We start from the raw sequence: 20,733 nt of genomic DNA, 5'->3' as shown, positions 1-20,733 counted from the left end.
ACTAAAGTCAAAGGATGCCCTCTAATGGTCAAAAGCTGTAAGTATTTTTTTTCTGTTCCTTACCAGCACTGCACAGACTATTCATTTTTTAAATGTAAATCTGTCCTTGGCTGTCCTCTCTCCACAGAGTTATTGATCAGCCAGGGAAAACATCTGTGTGCAACTTGTAAGGCTATACTAAAAAATACGTTCCCCAGTTTCCTTCTACACACTAAAAATACATAGAATGCTCTAGAAGAAAACCAGAATTCTAAGCTTCACAATGCCAAATTTCTTTAATTCCTGTAGTTTACTTCCACACTGAAAAATAGAAAAAAGAAACACAATTATTTCTATAATGCAGTGTGGAACTAACCTTTATTTGTTTGTTTGCAGCTACTGCACACAGCTCTCCAATCAAACATTCTTAACCAAACACACCATTTGTTTCAAGACAGCAATTAAAGCAATCTGATGCCAGGGAATAAACTGTGGATTCAGTTCACAATGTGCTATGATGATGATTTTGCAGAGACTGACCAACAGTGAAGCATGCTGGGGGGTGTATGAAGCAGAGAAAAAACAGGTGCCTTATCCCATCACTGTAGAGCAGAGCTCATTCTATCTGTGCAAGCAGATACTGAAGTTTATTAAAGTCCTAATTTAATAGCTTGGTTAAGAAGATAATTGTTGTTCATTGGCAATAACTGTGGGCACTTCCAAGCATTTAATGTGTGCTTTCTCAATGACAAGGTGTCTGGAATATAACTTGATAGTTATATACTTCATTAATTGACAATCAATGGGGCCAATGGTTTCTTAAATGAACTGAGGGCAGACAAAGCAAAGTTCCGTTTGAGAAACTTCCTAGAAACAGGTCGCCAAAGGCACAAGAGAAATATGTTTTAAAAAGTGTTCAGTAATTGCAGGCTAATTGCATGCTCTAACTTTAAATAAATTAGATAATAATTCTAAATAAAAGGCAGAGCACACACCACCTGTTTAGTTTACCTTGTGATGAACAATAATAAACTTAATCTTTAATTACTCTTTTCATCAAACACCAACTCAAGCTTAAAAATAACAAAACAAAACCAAAACATTCACAGTGGGACTGGATGTGGACACAGGTTTCTTTAATACAAAGGCCCCAAAATTAAGAACTTAGATGTAGCGAAGCCCAGAAGACTCAGAGGTCTTTTGGGTTTTCTCAAAAGTCTAAACCAAAGGCCAAAGCAACTCTGTTCGATATGATCTGCTGCTCCTCAGTAGTGTGGATGTGGTCTTGTTCCTGCAGAGTGAATATTTGCTGGTTTGGCACTTCAGAGTGTATTTCAACAAAACTCACTTCAGAAAAGTTTTAAACCCCAAGTCTCCACAGAAACAAAAATGTATTCAGTAAAGTCCTTTATTGTGACCAAACATAACAAGATAGGCAAATCAGCTTGATTATAAAAAAATGACATATGAAATATGAAGTACTATACGCTACATGACACTAACAGTATGATCAGTATGATTCTGTCGTGTTTCTGGAAAAATCTCTTTCATTTCTCTCTAGTGCAGTGAGTTCCAGCCCTGGTCCTGAAGATCCCCAGTTCAGTAGGTTTTGTAGGTCAACAATAAATTTCACAATTTTCTAAAGAAATGGAACTATTCAATTGTGAGCAATTAAACAGGTGATTAAAAGTATTTTAGAGCTCATCCATTCGCATTCTTACTACTTCTTCCAATTCAGGGTCACTGGGAGCCAAATACTTTCAGCAAGCAATAAGGGCAAAGCAGGGTATACCCTGGACAGGACGCCAGTCCATCACAGGGCAGACACAGACACAGACATGCACACTCACACCACGGTTAATTTTCCCAGATGCCAATTAACCTACCAACATATTTTTAGACTGTAGGAGGACACCCACACAAACAGAGGGAGAACATACAAACTCCAAGCAGATAGCACACTAACAACTGAACCCAGAGGGCCCCAGCAATGCTAACCACTGTGTCACCATGCCAACCATTTTAGAGATCATTGAGAACCAAAATCTAAGCACTCTTCAATCTTTGAGCAGCAGAATCCTCTCAATTGAACAGATTACTTGTTTGATTCATTGGGACCAGGATATAAAAGATCTCTTTTTGATTGGCTTGGAGGTTTCTTTTTCGATTCTAGATGACTGTCTAAAAATAATTACCAACATCCAATGCTGCCTTTCACTTTAACAATTAACACTCAACACATCCAGCATTTACCTAGCATGGTGGTTAATCACAAATTGTTTACCTCATGCAAGAAAACAACACAGCTGTATGGTAAGAAGAACAGATGATAGAACTAGCAACTGTGATCATAATATGGTATAGTCTGAAGCAACGGTTTTCAATTTCAGGAAAACAGACTATGAAGAAAGAATGTTTATTATAAAATTTAATAAAATCTATGCCCTTCTACCAAGATCTTGCCTCATTATTACTTTGCCACAGTTTAATAGCTTTTTGCAGTTTCTGTTGTGCAGTAGTATAATACTTTCATGTCCTTCCAGATTAACTCCGCTGGATTTTGTAATATCTCTACCAAGGCTGATTTTGTGAGTGAGCCTGTTGCAGTGATGTAACACCACCGGAAACCCAATAGTATTGAATTCTCCCGAGACACAACAGCACTTGCACTTTCTGTGGTGCTTAAAGCAATGTGGGTTGGGGAAGCAGTTCCTCATGAACTTTTACTGCAGCACCATAGAAAGTGTCCTCACTAGTGGCATCACTGTGTGGTACCGCAGTACTACCATGCATGACAAACACGCACTACAAAGGGTTGTGGCAAGGGCACAGAGGATTGTAGGATGTGATTTACCATCAATTGGTGAGATCCACACCATCTGCTGTCGCAATAAAGCCCAGTCCATCATACAGGATCTAAACTATCCCGGCCACAAACTGTTCTCCCCCCTACCCTCTGGCAAGCGGTACCGCACTGTTAAAGCACGGACCACTAGACTCAAGAACAGCTTCTATCCCACTGCAGCGCACATCCTGAACAGTTAACTGCAGGGCCTTAATACACATCTGCACTTTGCACTTTTTGCATGGTCTACCATGTTTTGTTTCTCACTACTACATATGTATCATCCCACAAGATATCTCTTGTTCCTGTTGTCTACATTGTGTGGTGTTGGCTGTTGTACGGTGTATGTCTCGAGAGATCGGCACATATGGCAATAAACTACTTTACTCTACTCTCTACAAAAGACCACCCCTTTGGTATAGGGGAATTCACCACCATTGCAGATGATGCATGGCTCTGGCCTATGAGAGGGCTGTCAAATCCCACCTGGGCATAACAAGACTGGGATCCCAGCACTTTGCTGACACATTGAAGGAAGTTGTGCAATACCTGTACAATTAAAACAGACAATAGCCAAACAAATAACATTGACCCTTATATTCAAATGCTGGTAGTTTGCTAGAGATAAAAAAAGCTTTTGAGTAAATCTACCTTTCTAATTATGCAATAATCTCTATTTCTAACTTGTGCTGATAAAGGATATTTAAGATTCTTTTTTAGGTCCTGGCTGAATATACAATTTATTTTTAACTTTGACGCCTGTTCTCATTCCTAAAACCCCTACCAACTTTGGGGAATTAGATCCAGTGTAGTTAGTGAGTACATAACTGATTCTTAATTCTGATATAGACCCACTAAAAACCATGATATTAGCTGACACTGGACAAAAATGTGTCACAGTGGTTGCCATTGCTGCCTCACAGTACTGGGCAACTGGGTTCAATTCCTGGGGTGCTGTCTGTATGGAGTTTGAATGTTCCCTCTGTGTTTGCATGGGTTTCCTCTGGGGGCTGTGATTTCCTACCACAGTCCAAAGACCTACTGGTAGGTTAACTAGCTTCTGGAAAAACTGGCCATGGAGTGAGTGTGTGTTTATGTCCTGTGCCCCATGGTGAACTGGTGTCTCGTCCAAAGTGTATCCTGCCTTGTGCCCATTGCTTGCCAGGATAGGCTCCTGTTCACCCCGATCCAGTACTGGATGAATCAGTTAGGAAATGGATAGATGGATGCCTGAAAATTTGATAAGTAATAATTAATAATTGCTTCCACTTATATGGTGCTCTTCTGGACACTCCACTCAAAGCACTTTACAGGTAATGGGGACTCTTGTCCACCACCAGTGTGCAGCCCCGCCTGGATGATGCGACAGCAGCCAAAGTGCACCAGTACACTCACCACACATCAGCTATCAGTGGGGAGGAGAACAGAGTGATAATGGAGATTATTAGGAGGCCATGATTAGTAAGGGCCAATGGGAAATTTGGCCAGGATGATGAGGTTACACCCCTACTCTTTCTGAGAAACGCCCTGGGATTTTTAATGACCACAGAGAGTCAGGACCTCAGTTTTATTTCTCATCCAAAAGACAGCACCTTTTTACAGTATAGTGTCCTCATCACTATACTGGAGCATTAGGACCCACATAGACCATAGGGTGAGCGCCCCCTGCTGGCCCCACTAACACCTCTTCCAGCAGCAACCTTAGTTTTTCCCCAGGAGGTCTCACATCCAGGTACTGACCAGGCTCACACCTGCTGAGCTCCAGTGGGCTGCCAGCTGGGAGCTGCAGGGTGATATGGCTGCTGGCAAAGTGTCAGCCCAAGTCCCAGAAGTGGATTCCTCTTACTTGTAAACAGCCGGGAAACATGGAGTTGCATTAAATTCAAAAAGCCAGGAGTCTCTCGCTGTGCTTTGCTTTTCCAGCTGGGTCAAGGACAATTATTCTCCTGAAACCCTGTCACGCCGAACATTGAAAAAACAAGGGGAAGTGTGAAGGTAGGGAAGACAGAAATAGAGAAAGACACTCATAGGTAAATATTCAACACTTTGTACATTCTTAACACATACTGTCACAGTCCTTCCGTTGGAAACTCACTCATGTTACTGCTCTGCCAGCTGAACCTCTAATTCTTTCCCGACTTCTTGAAAATAATGGGTGACCATGGGAGAACAGCCCAGAAAAAGTTAACTGCGGGATTAGAAGTGCAGATAATAAGAGCTATGGATTTTTTCTTCATATTTTGTGAACCATAGTCCTGTTTGCATGCGAGACAGATGTAACGATCGGCCCACTGTGAAATTAAACAAATAAGAATGGAATTTCACAACCATGCAGCTACTTGAAATCTGACAATCTTGGAAAATGATTTTTGAGAAATTAACATTTGAATCCCCCCCCCCCCCCAAATTAAATATATTAAAAAGATAACACCAACACCTCTAGAGATCTCACAAGAAAGTTCCATGCGTGAAGTTTGTCAATAGACACAAGGGATTGTTACTGTAGTGTAATTGTTTTTTTAGAAATTGTGATTTTGATTTAGTATGGTTCAGCAGAGAAATGTTTCATTTCCCTAATCTATGTACACAGTGCAGTAAACAGAAAGACATTAGAGACTATCTGGTCTCAGGAAATTTACAACGGATTAAAGGCCAATTTTTATCAAGCCGATAGCGTCTTACCCTGCCTTTGGCATATACTATCTGTTCGGGCCCTGTCTTTTAAGTTGATTCTGTTTGCACAAGAAAATTAAATAGGACATTTTCATAGAACAGTTTATCCTTATGTGAGTTCCTCAAAGTTTACCTTGTGAATTAAGTCATATACCAAATGAATGCACTCTCAATGTCCCGACCGGATTCGCTGTTCAGTATGCCATAGTCAAGAGATACATTCATTCAACACCATGCCGTTTTAGTGCAATCCCACTGTTTTTGTCTGTAACCTTTCTTATGTTCTAATGTCCATGTGTGATGCACAGCCTTTATGCACCAGCAACCATATCACATAGCAGAGCAGGTAGAAAACTGAGAAAGGACTTCACCAGTTGAATTAATGGTGAAATAGAAGTAGGCCATGGTGGTGCAGTGGTTAACAATGCTCCATCACAGTGCTAGGACCCTGGGTTCAATTCCTGGGGTCGTGTCTGCATGGAGAGTGTATGTTCTCCTTGTGTTTGAATGGGCTTCCTCCTGATTCTCATTTTTTCAGACCTTTTATTTTCTTTTCACAAATAAATACACAAAAATCACAAAAGGGAAACTTTACAGTATTATATATACCTAAAACAGTATATATGCACTAGATAAGATCTAGTTAAGATTAGATAAGACACTAGAGAAGATTAAAAAAACAACAGAATCATATTTGTTCAGGTGCGTTAGAATATCAACATGAAGGGTTCTTGAGATATTGACCTATGCCCTCTATTTCCCACAGATTTTCTGCTTCCTCCCTCCCTTCTCTCCACAGATCTCTGAGGTAATAGTTCTCTCGGGTGATGAACAGGGCCAGGCTACCTGCTGCCTTGACTGGGACCTCGATGCCTTTGAACAGCCCCATGTTCCTCACTCTCCACAGGGCGTCTTTCCCACTGTTCACCACGGCCCAGATCCTGTCAGACACGTCAGGAGGAAGTTTGACAGGAGAGATGCCGTATACTACGAAAGCAGCGGTCAGGGAAAAGTGGGGCGAGAGAGCTTGCAACCAGTCTTCAAACTGGGCCCAGAAGGCCTTAGCAAAATGGCAGGACCACAGGAGATGGGTCAAAAACATACTGGCAAGTTAATTGACTTTTGGGAAAAATGGCTGGGATGTGATATGATGTAAGGGGCACCCTGCCTTACGCCCGTTGCTTGTTGTGATAGGCTCCATCTACCCCTTCCCCCTGAATTGGATAAAGCAGTTAGAAAATGGACAGATTTAGATCGGCAATAACCAGCGATCGCACCCCTTCTGTGACAAACAGTCCCATGGCATCTTTAATGACTACAAAGTCAAGTCAAATACTGGTACAGCAACACAACACACAGGAGAAACCTGGTTCTCCTGTGATAAAGGTCCAGTACTGACCAGGCCCAGCCTGGCTTATCCCCAGAGATCTGACCACACGATCAGGGTGCAGTACGCAAAGTCCGCTGTCACAAGCAGGACAGGTTAGGCACGGGGGTCCTCAGAAGTATCTGCACACCTCACTTTAGGTTCTTTTGTGAGATGATAAGTAATTGTGTCCTTTTGTTGTGAACTGACTTCAACAGGGCTCAGGAGTTACCACCTTCAAGTGAGACCGCAGGAACTTCACTGGTGTCAAATATTGCTCTACTGGCTTTCTTAATTGCCACAAATAACAGGGCAGAACTAAATATGTCTACAGCTATCATTGTTCCAGTGAGGAACAGAGCTTTCATGTGATGATGTGCAGACAGCCACTGATAAAATGGCTACAGTACATTGCATCTGCTATAAACACATACTGTAAACAGAACGTCAGAAATACAGTGCATTTCAGAATGCAGTTAAATGGACTGTATTTGCCTCTGCGTGTTGTTTCATTGCACCACAGAAACTTACTCCGAATACAATTTATAACAACCATCTGCTCAATTGAACCATAAAACAAATGTCTGTCTAAATGATGTAGAGGGACTGGGAATTCGTCCAGGCAGGACAGACCTTAAAAAGGTATAATGTGTGACTACAAAGGTACTGGACCTGCAACTAGGCTACCTGAAACATGGTGTTACGATTATGCAGATAACTGGGCAGTATACAGTATAGTGGGTCAGTCGATTTGAAGACATTATAAGTAGTCAAATTAACGACTTAAGTGTACGGGAGTGGCCGAATTCATTGTCATTAAAGCAGAAACGAGCACAAACGGTATACAGGTACGTCCCCGTGAAACAAAGCCGAGCATAATCTGCTCACAGTTTAAGACGGTATTTTTGTTTATTTTGTAAATGTTTCTTGCTCGCAAAACAACAGGCTCTCTATCAACATAACGCTGTTAGTTACTGTAGCCCTGCAGTCAAAAGATCCTCCGAGCCACACAAGTAACCGGGTTGCGAGAATAAGCAATTCCACCAGGATGCATTGAAATGAGACGCAACGCAAAAATGTTTCCCGTGAGCCCAGTTTAAAACAGGAATGTGGGCAAACAAACAAACAAACAGATTACTGCGTCCTCAAAGGGTAGATCTCTGGGAGACTTGAGAAAATCTGGAAAACTGCACGGACGCGAGTGACGGCACCGTCCAGTTTTCGCCAAGTCTCGCCTGCCTGCAGCCAAAGACGAGAGACGGTCTTTCGGGCTTCAGGTAAGCCACCGTCTCAGAGACCTGCCACATTGCACAGATCCTACACACACACACCAATAACCCCAAACCCCCGTGTGCGTCTCCCTCCAGCTCCGATCTGTCGGCCCAGATCAGTTTTAAAAACATGGTCGATCTCAGTGCTGTACACGCAAGCCTCTCGTCTCTCTTTCTCATCCTTCGCGCGACCCGATTGGCTCCCACTGTCATGTTCCAGCCCCACTCCCAGCCACTCCACGCGTGCCTTTCCCCCACGTGATTCCCCGAGCGTTCCAAAGTTAAAAACAGAATCTGTTTATGTGTTTAAAGGTGCATCGGGTTGTTTAGCGTGCATGCGAAACAAAAGATTTTCACTTGTTTAGGGGGGGAAAAAAAGTACGCCCATCTGCTCTTTTAGAATCGTGCGATCCTTTTTTATTGTTTTCTGAAACGGGAAACCTATTTTTTTTTTAAGTGAGTCTGAGGGTCCCGTAATTTTTCTTTTATTTTGTTGTGAAGACGGAAAGAGGAAGGTGAGGTGTCTCTTTAAATGCATCAAAAAATAATCGGCGCATGTAGGGTGCGCACAATTTTCCGAGAAAAAAAGCATATTTTTAAAACACAAGCGCAAGTACTGCGCTGCTGAGGTGGTCATGCCTTTGAATTTTGTTTTCTGCCCAGACCCGCAGCCGTGAAAGGGGGCGAGAATTACAGATTTAAAGCAGACGGAGAAATGGCGACTGACGTGGAAGCATGGACCTCCGTTCCACAGCAGGACGGTGAGTTTTTTTTTTCGGATTTTTCTCTGTAAGCAAGTTGAATTTGCCATCTGTTAACCAGTCTTTTGTGCATTTAAAGCTGCGGAAACCTTCCCGTTTGCATCTTTGTGCACTTTTCACGTATCAATTCGGTGTTGCAGATAGCTGTGTAGGGTAAATAAACTGCAGCTTTTCGTGTTTGTATTAAGCGCTCACATGAATAAGTAATCTTGCAGGGCTGTTGCATGTCAGTTGGCTTGGTTTCGGTGATGATCAGACGTGTTTTGCCTTCGTCACACACAGGCGCTGAGAAATTCCTCTGACACCTTCACGTGGCTGTTTTGCTGTACTTTACCGTGCAGCCTTTCAGCAGTTCGCTGGATATTCTCTGTTGCATCTCAGAAGAAAGAAAAAAAAAATATTTTTTTGGGGGGGAGGGGGGCGACGTTAATTTAGCTACCGTGCTCATTCTCTCAAAGGGACTGCGTGCAGCTATTCAGAAATGAATTTTGAAGTCGGCGTGCGTGTTGTCTTCGTTTTCTTTTGGGGCCTGTTACTTCCCAAATGACGTTATCTGTTGTGGGGAGTAACTCGCTCGCTGAGGGAAGGTTCTGCTACGGTTTTACTGCACTTTTCCTTTATATCTGAGCGGGGGTCACGGAAACAAAACAAAGAGCATGCACCACAAAGTTCCTTCGTTGTACAGTGTATATATATACACACACATTGCTAATGTTTACATTTATAAAATCTTAAAATACACACTCACCTTTGACAATCTATTAAAATAAACACTATCCTACGTCACTCGCCCATTTGTCAGAGGTGGTCGACGGAGTTACAGGGGTCTTTGTCTGGAGACTTTAATGTCAAAAAGCCTTTTCGCCTTGTAGAGAGTGGCCACGCCCCCTCTCTGGCTGGTCTGCGGCGCTGCGTGTTCCGCTGTTTTTGTTGCCTTATCTCTCTGCAAAGGCAGCTCAAGAAAAATAAAATGCATTCGTATGCAATCAAGTCCAGGGAGGCAACTTGACGCCTGTTTTACGTGATGGGATTATTTTTTCTTTCGTGTATTGAATATGAATCTTAGTCCCTGCAGATCATCTCCCTCATTTTTATGTAATTATTTGCCTGGTAGATGTCAGTAGTTCTTTGTCAAAACTTCGAGCGTTAATCCCTTATCAGGCATGGCCTTCGTTGGTGTGGTAATATTTCAGTTTTTCCGCACAAACGTGAGTTTTTCTAGCAGGGATTACTAGTTGTAAGCAGTTGGTTCACTCTAACGCTGCACGTTAATATCGATCTCGATTTCCCCACGTCTTCGTTTTTGTCCCTGGGTTTCTGCTCCAGCGAGAACAGTAACGTTATATTCTCTCCCGTTGATTTTTGAATACATTTTACCGCAGTATCTTTGAACGTACGATTTCGTAAGGTCTTTTCGGTGCAGTAATTGATTATGTAAATGAGATATCTTTGTTTAGAGCGTTGTCCGATCTGCCAAGCCCTGTCGCGTTATTTTTGTGTGTGTCGAAAATGACATACAGCTAGAAGATTACATATATTTTTCCTAATGTTTCCGGTGTGGAGGGCCACGACCTTCAACATCGTGAGCAAATAACTTCATCCGTGAGATTGACACTCAAGGTCTCTGCAGGTTGTAGGTGAGTGCTGACACCGAGTCAGATCACCTGAGTAAATTATTATTCTTCCCACAGTGTGCCAAGTCGTGTGATATCAGCGGCATGCACGACGCTGTTGTACACTACATCTACTCTGTTTTCTGGGCTGTTCTGAAGGCTAGGGGCGGGCTATATGCTTGATTTGGAAATGACATGCCCGATTAAACAGTTCCCTGCAATGGAGGCCCTTTTGCAGTCAAAGAGCCTTTGTGTGGGTTGTAAAACATTCTTCAGACTCCTCGTGCGTTTTGTGGCAGAGTGCAAACTACTGTACACTGGCAAAATAATATTTATAAGCAATTGCTCTGGTAACCCTTTAGCAAAAATATTACACTATTATTTTAAGCAGTAGTTTCGCAGAGCCTGATATAAGCATGGATTTTGGACTGCCCTGCAATTTCCACACCCCAATATTAGTTTTTTTGATCAGCATTTTGATTGCTTTCTGTATAGTGTTATTCATTTTCAATTTTCCTAACTAGCAAACTTGAGGCCGGGAGTGGTATGCCAAAAAATACTGAATCCGTTGACGGATTTGAAGACTCCAAAAAAAAAAGAAAGACACTTAAAAATAAAAGACCAGCGTTAAGGAGGGGATCAGCTCTTAACTGTCACTTTAATTCCTGTTATCTGCTCACCTGTTTCTCCACAGCCCCTGTTGAACAGGACTGAAGTCTCTTATCAGACAAAGCTGTACTTCAGTTAATGTTATCAGTAGTAACACTGAAAGTTAGCCGTCTAAAGTTAACTCTTCAGTTGTCGGTATCAGAAGTAAGGTTTTGTTTTTGACTGTTTCTGTTTGACAGTCAGGAGAGTGGCCTTTAAGAGACTAGCACAAGTCCCTGCTGAAGTACTGCATCAGATAGATAGATACTTTATTGATCCCGTGAGGGAAATTGCAGTGCAACAGCAGCTTTACACAGACAACACACCCACAGTGTAAAGAATGATACAATAATAATAATAATAATACAATACATACAATACAATCAGTACGGTGAGAAGTGCACTAAAAGAGTTACTCACAGTCCAGGACACACAAAGAACAAACTAGAATAGAACAGTGCGCAACAGCAGTCAACAGTCAGTCTTCTCTGGAGTAGAGGTTGGCTCGGGTAAAACAGTAAGGCACTGTATAGTTTATTCCCCCAAGTACAGCTGTGTGGGTTTACAGTTTAAGCCCAGGTCTCCCAGTTAATGTTTTGATTGTCTTCCTGGATATTAAGGACATGAGTATCTTGGTGGTGCAGTGGTTAGCCCTGGGTTCAGTTCCAGAACTGGGGTGCTGTCTGCATGGAGTTTGTATGTTCTCTCCATGTTTTTGTGGGTGTCCTCCGGGTGCTCTGGTTTCCTCCCACACTCCAAAAAAACGTACTGGTAGGTTAATTGGGTTCTGACAAAATTGGCCCTGGTGTGTGTGTGTGTCCTGTAATGGACTGGCATCCCACCCGGGGTGTGCCCTGCCTTGTGCCTGTGGCTTACTGGGATAGACTCCAGCTCCCCTGTGACCTTGAAGTGGAAGAAGCTGTTACCACATGGATAGTTGGAAATAAAGGATACAAGTGAGAGGAGGGCATTTTGGCTTATCTAGCATGTTGTTTGCGAGTATCTAACTGATTGGAGGATCTCATTCAGCTAATTTCTTGAAGAAGCCAGGGTATCGGCTTCAACAGCATGGCTGGGTAGATTGTTCCATACTCCCACAAACCTTTGTGTAAAGAAGTGCCTCACGTTCTGATTGGAGGAACTCGTCCAGCTCTTTCTTGAAAGAAGCCAGGGTAAAGGCTTTAGCATGGCCTTTAAAATTTGTTCCTACTGTAACGAAGTAAACTGTACAAGCAAATAGGGACTGAGTTCAAATCAGGACAAGTACAGAGCCCCTAATAATTAGTTTTTACAGGGAAGAATTTTAAGATTTGTTTCTGGTTTTCAACTTGTAATTGAATTTTGTAATTACTACAGGTTAATAACTTTTCATATTGCATTAACCCCACTGTTATAGAGGAGAAGATATCCATGATGTCTTAGGCCAGTCTTGGAAATTTGTCACTTTGAATAAAATGTGGTTTCGCTCTTGTGAAGCTATGTCTTTGGCAACACAAACTGTTGCGGTAACCCGTCTGCCCCCGAAACTGTCGAAACCGCTTGCTGGCGTGTGGCGTTGACTGAAGAGCCCGAGTCTCTGAGAGCCGGGCTTGCACGCAGGTTTCGTTTGTTGAAAGGAGGAAGCTCAGCCCCTGTTGTTGACAGCGCAGGGCAGCGTGCGTTTGTTGAAGAGCAACCTGCTGAAGGGGTGCTCGCCTTGGCCTGCGCTCCTGTGGTTAAATCAGTGAGCGAAGTGCTTCCTTCCTGACCTACCATAGTGCGTGCTGGGGATTTGTCTCCACGCGTCTTTTTAAAAGTGGCCTTTTCTTTTGTTTTTCTCTGCTTGTGCAGGATGGAAGGATATTTGATGTAATTGTTGGGCAGCCTAGTTTTGAAAGCTGAGTGGGTTTTCAGCGGTTTTGTAGTGTAGGTGAGGACTTTGAGGACAGGGTTTTTGAGAAAATACGACCTCTTCCCAAGAAATAAAGGCTTTCATGTGCTTACCTTTGTGTTGTTTCCGAAAATTATTTTTACAACGGAGACATAGCCATAACAATGAAATGCATGTGAAAAGATTTCTGTCTTTTCAGGATGTGTTTGTATGCCTCAGACCTATATGTTGCTAGGATGTTGGTGCGAAATGGCTTCATTTGATGAACATTTGAGAATTTGGGCCACAGTATTGCAAATTGAAGGTACTGGGAGAAAGTACTATTAAATTCTTGTTTCCTTACAAGGCTTGAGATGGACGTGTTGCAGATCTGCAACGTTTCCTGTCAGTTCAGCTATTTCTTTCACCTGAATATTTGTGAGGGTGGGTTAGTTCTGCTTTTAATGGATTTTAAAAAAAGTACTAGCATGAGAGACTTAACACCTGGTTGACACAGAAAATGTTGTGGAGGCTTGGCAGAGGTTTTTAAAGGAGAAGCTTATCTGACCCATTGCTCCCTGGTCCCAGGATTAATGGGAAGGCAGGGGAGTAACTATGACTGAGGAGGTCTTTACAGACTTGTAATGTATAGACTAATGTCTTGCACTGGTTGTGACAGAGTGGTGATTGATTGATGTTGATTAATTGCTGCCCTGCTGTGTGTGTTTGGTGAACACTCCCCTGACCGCATGGTTGTCCTAATTTAGACACTGCCATATGGACTAATTCCTTTCCTGGATTGTACGGAGTGAGACAGAAGTTACAAGAGGCCTGTCTCTTTTTCTGCTTCCTGGAAGGCAGTACTCACTGCTTAGGTCGGAGCTGCGTGGTGATTAATTTGATATGAGCTGCTTTTCGGATAATTTATGTGCGACACTGTAGTGTGTTTTTTTTTTTGCCATGTGTAGATTGTGTAATCAATGAGTCTGTAAATAGTCAGTGAAGTCAGAGCAACTCTGTGGAATCTGTTGAGACGGCAAGACAGTGTTCATCCTGCAGTGCTGAATGGCAATATACAGTATTTAATAGTAGTGTGAGCAGTTAGGAGCTTGTGTGCTCTAAAACTGCTTTTTAAAGTGGTAAGGCTTTCGATTGGAATAATTAAGTGTATGTTCCCAGGCAGGGAACTCAGACCAGCATTACACTGATGAAATGAAAACTGTGTATTCTGAGTGACCAGTATTGACCACAACTAGGACACAATCAGTGACCATACCTTGAAGCTGCTTGGAGACCCAGGTTATTTCTTGGTCCTAAAAGAATGTCATAACACACCTAAACTGAATATCTTATTTGAAGAAAGGAGGGGATGTTGGGGACTTCTTCATAGAAATTAAGTACTTTGGTTTTACTAGCAAAAACATTAAAAAGGACCCTTGGACACAAAAGGGTGTGCTTTCAAGACTGACAACAGAAATCCCCTTACAGAAAGAGTTATGGGTGTCAGGAACAAGTTATCAGCCATGTGCTTACGGGAGATTACATTGGATTCAATGAGGAATGGTAGAGACTCTTGGATCAGTAGGCTGCTAGTAACAAAGGGAGCAAAATGGACCAGGGGTCATCCTTTTCACTCGTAACATCTCCTGCTGTATGTTCTTATGATTCTGTGTATTTCTCTTAATGAGAGGATCTACTCAGAATACTCAAAGGCATTGAAAAGCCCTGTAGAGCTTGTTGGAGTCAACAGTGAGAGATTATTTCAAGGACACGTTGAAGTTATGGGGAAGTGCAATTTAAGCAGTGAAGAGTAAGAGCACTTCTTTACAAAGCATTGTGGGAGTCTAGAAAAAGCTACCCAGCTACATGTTGTTGAAGGTGAGCCTTTCAGGAGGTGGAAGGAGGTGATCTTGGGATCAGTTAAAACTACTCTTGCAAGCAAATGTGCTGGATGGACCACATGGCTTCCTCTCATTTGTAACTTTTTCTTATTTTCTCCAGCTCTTAGGTGTGACTTTGAACTGGCATATTCAAACGTTGAAACTAAAGAAAGGAATTCTTTGCTAGATGTGGGTATGCAAAGATGTGCCATATTGATTGATCATGCATTTGAAATTAAAACCTACAAGAAATCTCTATATAAGAGAATCATGCCCACGAGGTTAATCGACCACAACCTATGTAGAACTTTGAAAGAAAACGGAAACTTCTTTATCGTTTGGGATGTTTTTGATCTGAAGATGGGTACTGTTCCAGCAACAAGTGAAATAGATAAATACAGCTGCAAGTTTTCAGAGTAAACTGTGTACATTTTTTCATGTATTTGACTGTTCAACTACATCAACAACATTTCTTAGGAGTTTAATACTTTCACGTGAAATTGTAGGTGTTCTCTCTCTGTACGTTACTCTTAGGCATTTTTGGCCTGTCAGATAGACAATGGTGGGAATATTTGCAAAATATTAGTAACTTAGTTTGTTATTAGTTTGATGAAGTAGAAGATAAAGGAAAAGGTACTTTGAATTCTTGATAATTGCTCTCCTGGCCAAGAGAGGTGATCAGTAGTGAGCTGCTTTCTTAGCGCATTGGCCAGCAAGTTAATGTTTAATCAGCATGTCAGGCATGAAAATCTGAAATATCTTCAGCACTGGGAGGCAACTATCAACAGAGCCTAACATAAGCATTATATAATCGTCTTTTGTATTACTTGCTCACGGCAGTTGTGTGTGCTGATTAGCCAACAAATGGAATGGGTAAGAGCCCACTCCTTCCTGGTAGATAGAGCACAGTGTATCTTCTGCAGTTTCACATGCATCTGGCTGTTCAAATATGGTGGACACATTAATCTAAGTGGATTTTGCTTTTATGCACTGATGCACGTGATGTGCTCATCTTTCAGAAGAGCAGAAATTAGGAGTTCTGTAGGTGGTGCTGTGCTTTGGATGAGATGAGACCTGATAAGGTTCTGACTTTGGATCCTATGAAAGTTTTTATAGTGGTTTTCCCACTGGGTTTGCACAGTTTGGCCTACCTAGGTTTTCCCCTTGACTAGTTCAGAAGTTTTAAGCTCCGGCTTAATCTTTCAATTCAGTGGTGGAAAGTGCTTCCTATATGTGCAGCACTTTGAGATCTGTTGAGAAATGGCAGCTCTGTCCAGCCGAAAGGAATTAATATTATTATAGCTCCTGATGCTTACATCTCTGTGCTCCTTTGTAAAGCAGGTGGGATTATTTGTGTATTATCACAAATAAAGTCCCATGCTGGCATTCCTGGATAGTTCATCCAGGTACCATTGTCTTTTGGAAAATATTGCTTTTTTGGAAAAGCAAAATATGCTTGCTGTGTGTTATCAAATTGCTGTTAATTCTCTGTTTCACAGAATTCAAATCGCACTTTGAAGGTGCTCAACAAAGTGAATTGTTAATGGCAAAGACTGGCATGAACCTTTAGGCATGGTCACTTACTAGCAGGAGACTGACCCAGTGTTAATGCTTTCCATGTATGATGGTTTGTAAAGGATTCATACATGCAGCTACTGTACGGACGTGTTAAGGAATTATCTAAATATGATGATAATGAAATGGAGAAGAACAAAATGTTCCTTAATGTTTATATTATGTAAATGCAAGTCAGTGTTTCCCAAACAAAACATGTCTTTTAATGAAATTTCTGTTGGGATTATTTCACTGGTCGATGTTCTAACAAGCACCTGCTGTCTTGTAGTGAGACGTTCATCGGATTTGACAAGTGTCTGTGATTGGTGGCCCCGTTAACCACAATATGAAGTTCACCATCTAGATAAAAATTCGGAAGCTCAGCTCAACTTCCTCAGTATTATAAATCACTTGTGTATTGCAGTTTTGTTTTACCGATATTGCACCTATCTACCTGTGCAAACTGTGTTAAGGTCACTATTGTGAAAGAACCGAAGAATGCTCGTTTGTTCGCACTGCAGGGCCGCCTTAAGTAAAAGTAACAAAGTAACCTTTTCTCACCTCTTTCAGTTCCTTGGGTGTTTTTTGGTAATTCGCAAATTTCGAGTATTTCAGTCTCATCACAGTGTTGAAGTCATTCGTTTTCCTTTGTTAAATTAATTTGTGTTTGGAATGAAATCCACCGATTGTAGAAGCAATTTCTAGGGGAGATATGCACAGTGCTTCATGGGAATGGTTACACAGAGGGAAACGAGACGCAGACAAGCCGACAAGGAGTAGTAACTCGGAGCTATGAGGTCGGTGTTTGTGTTGGGGACGCTTGATTCAACAGCTGGTGTGAAGGCGGAGGGCTGGAACTGTCAGTGTAGGCGGGCGGTGCAGTGAGTCACCGCGTCCCTGTTTCCAGGGGCAGGGTGGAGGAGACAAAGGGACGCGCCGTCCAGCCGAAAAACCACATCGGTCGGGCAAGGCCGTGCCGCGAGACCTGAGCCAGGCCCACACCCCCAGAGAGTGCGCCGTCAGTTCACAGTCCTTGGGAGTGAGTGCCCGTTCCTGCGAGAGAGGCGTCCTCTCTCACGTCGGTGGGAGGAGCGAGGCCGCTGGATCGGGTTGTCACGACCAACTCGAGGAAAGACTCGTTGCGGAACGTGTTGGCGCACCGTGAAAGCAAGGTTATCTGTGTGTAAACATATTTTAAGCTCAAAAGGCTTGTTTTTTTTTTAAAATATCACACTTGTTAAAAATAGCTCAGGATCCCTGATATAGTTTGGTCCAGGGTGGATCAGGGCAGTAACAGGGGCATCCTGAGTTCTCAGCAGAGGCTTTTAGTGGAAGAATAAACTCGTCATGGTTTATTAATTGGCTCGCGTATTAGTGTCTTAAATCATGTGATTGCAGTTAAGAGTGTGCTTTTGGTTCTGTGAAATCTACTCCATTATGGGGCACTTGAGAACAGGCACTGACGACCTGGCCTCCTCTGGCAGTCAGGCAGGACAGTTTTAATGGAGGGCCTTATATTACATTGAGAGACCGCTGCAGTTCAGCCGCCTTAATATCCACACATTCTGTGCCTCTAGCAGTAACCTCTTTTCGTGTAAGACTCAGTCTGAGCTGTTGCCTGACGCTTCTTAAACTACCGTGGTCTATTTCTGCTGCCGAGTACTGACAACGGGGAAAGTACTAAGCAAAACAGGGGTTTTTAATGCTTCTAAGGAAGCTTGTTCTTCTGCTTGCTGGTCGATAGGATAGGCTGAATTGAGACATCCGCTCTTGTGTTTTTACATGTGAAAAGCATTTAGGTAAAGTGCAGTGCTGAAGTGGAAGTCATGTAGACCGAACAGATTCTCTTGCACTTTTTATTATATGGACTCATTTTGTCACTAAGCAACTAATTTATTTTGAATTAAAAGTTGTCTGATCCTCAGGGCATAAATGATTCTCACTCAGCGTTTGGACCCCAGTGATCTCTAAAGTACTCAATTTAGCACACCCCCTGCTACATTGATGTCACGTAGACCAGGCAGATTATCTTGGACTGTTTATTATATTATTATTTGTCACTATGGAGGATTTGTCCAGCGCTGGTGCCAACCCTCTCTGCAGGACAGGATGGCCATGCATCTCCATCCATCTAATTCTGTCTTTTTTTCAGCCTGCCTCAGTGCCAAGCCTGGTGAAATCAAGAAACAAGTTCACAAAGGCATTTTTTCCGAAACCACGCAAAATACTATTATTGCACAAAAGGCGCTCAAGTAGACGTGTGGTTCGTTAAGGTAATTTTGTGCACCTAAATTCATGTAGTTTTCCCACAGTAAAAGTAAAAGTAAAAGTTTTTCCCACAGTTTTAACATTTTTCAATGGTTAAAATGTAAAATTGAAAAGTCACATTCTTATGACTTTTCTTGTCTGTTATCTATTTACATAACTGGCCCTAGTGTGAGTATGTTTGTCCTGTCCAGGGTGTGTGAGTGTGTGTGTGTCTGTGTGTGTCCTGTGATGGACTGGTGTCCTGTCCTGGGTGTGTCAGTGTGTGTGTCTGTGTGTGTCCTGTGATGGACTGGTGTCCTGTCCTGGGTGTGTCAGTGTGTGTGTCTGTGTGTGCCCTGTGATGGACTGGCGTCCTGTCCTGGGTGTGTCTGTGTGTGCCCTGTGATGGACTGGTGTCCTGTCCAGGGTGTGTCAGTGTGTGTGTCTGTGTGTGCCCTGTGATGGACTGGTGTCCTGTCCTGGGTGTACCCTGCTTTGTGCCCGTTGCTTGCCAGAATAGGCTCAAAGCTCTCCTATACTGGATAACGTGGTTTAGAAAATCAGTGGATTGATGATGATGATAATAATAATAATAATTCCTTATACTTATACAGTGCTGTTCTGGACACTCCACTCAAAGCGCATTACAGGTAATAGGGACTCCTCTCCACCACCACTAATGTGCAGCCCCACCTGGATGATGAGACAGCAGCAAAAGTGCGCTCACAGTAAGCTCCCCACACATCAGCTATCAGTGGGGAGGAGAACATGAGTGATGAAGCCAAGTCATAGATGGGGGTTATTAGGGGGCCGTGACTGGTAAAGGCCAGCTGGAAATTTGTCCAGGAAGCTAGGGTAACATCCCTACTCTTTTCGAGAAACGCTCCTGGGAGAACCAGGACCTCGGTTTTACGTCTCATCCGAAGGACGGCGCCTTTTTACATGATAGTGTCCTCGTCACTATACTGGTGCATTAGGACTCACACAGACTGCAGGGTGAGCGCCCCCTGCTGGCCCCACTAACACCTCGTCCAGCAGCTTCTTCATCCTAGCGTTAATCCCGCATCAGCAGGGTCCGCTTGTCGGCACACTCGTCTCCATTTGGTGGTTTGAACCAAATCTTTGAGCTGTCGTTGCCATTAACTGCGACCGAGAATACTCCAACCGGCACGTCGCTCCGCCTGCCGTCGGAGTGGGGGGGGGGGAGGAGAACAAAGTAATGTAGCCAAATCATAGAGAGGGATTATTAGGAGGAATGGGAAATTTAGCCAGGACGCCGGGGTTACACCCCTACTCTTCTCGAGAAACGCCCTGGGATTTTTAATGACCACAGAGAGTCAGGACCTCGGTTTTACGTCTCATCCGAAAGACGGCGCTTGTTTACAGTATAGTGTCCCCGTCACTATACTGGGGTATTAGGACCCACGTGGACCGCAGGGTGAGCGCCCCCTGCTGGCCCCACTAACACCTCTTCCAGCAGCAACCTTAGTTTTTCCCAGGAGGTCTCCCATCCAGGTACTGACCAGGCTCACACCTGCTGAGCTCCAGTGGGTTGTCAGTTGTGAGTTGCAGGGCAAAGCAAAGGCACTGTGGCTAAGGATCTGTGCCTGTGGCTGGAAGGTTGCTGGTTCAAATCCCACAGCCGGAAGAGGAATCCTACTCCCTTGGGCCCTGAGCAAAGCCCTTAACCCCAGCTGCTCCAGAGGCGCTGTATAAATGGACGACCCTGCGCTCTGACCCCAAGCTTCTCTCCCTGTCTGTGTGTCTCATGGAGAGCAAGCTGGGGTATGCGAAAAGCCAAATTCCTAATGCAAGAAATTGTATATGCCAATAAAGTGATAAAAGGTATAAAGATATAGCTGCTGGCATATGGATTATATGTTGATTTCTTTCTATTTGTTTTTTTTTTGCTTTGAATGGATGTTGTATAAGTAAATCTTAATAGCTACTTTAAAGTATTATGACAGTCGGTTTTAAAGTAACAGTGTGTAAACTGTACATAGTGATTGATAAACCAGCCCTGGGACCTTCCCTTCCTGTGGGATTA

General features: G+C 43.0%; 1 protein-coding gene across 2 annotated transcripts in view; it reads left to right on the top strand.

The window, feature by feature from the left end:
- The first annotated feature begins 8,423 nt into the window (after positions 1–8,423).
- Positions 8,424–20,733, top strand: part of pdcd4a (programmed cell death 4a) — a 40,260-nt gene continuing 27,950 nt past the window's right edge. Inside the window, exons 1-2 of one of the 2 annotated variants that reach the window (XM_088918198.1) lie at positions 8,424–8,649; positions 8,798–8,895. In XM_088918198.1, coding sequence (XP_088774324.1) covers positions 8,850–8,895 — 46 coding nt within the window. In that variant the 5' untranslated portion in view covers positions 8,424–8,649; positions 8,798–8,849. Of the gene's footprint in view, positions 8,650–8,797; positions 8,896–18,686; positions 18,713–20,733 lie in introns of those variants that run through there. The other variant, XM_088918207.1, reaches the window with a different exon arrangement.

The sequence above is a fragment of the Atractosteus spatula genome, chromosome 1, assembly GCF_055471065.1.
Source record: "Atractosteus spatula isolate fAtrSpa1 chromosome 1, fAtrSpa1.hap1, whole genome shotgun sequence".
Classification (NCBI taxonomy): domain Eukaryota; kingdom Metazoa; phylum Chordata; class Actinopteri; order Semionotiformes; family Lepisosteidae; genus Atractosteus; species Atractosteus spatula.
This window is presented reverse-complemented; position numbering and strand designations above follow the sequence as displayed.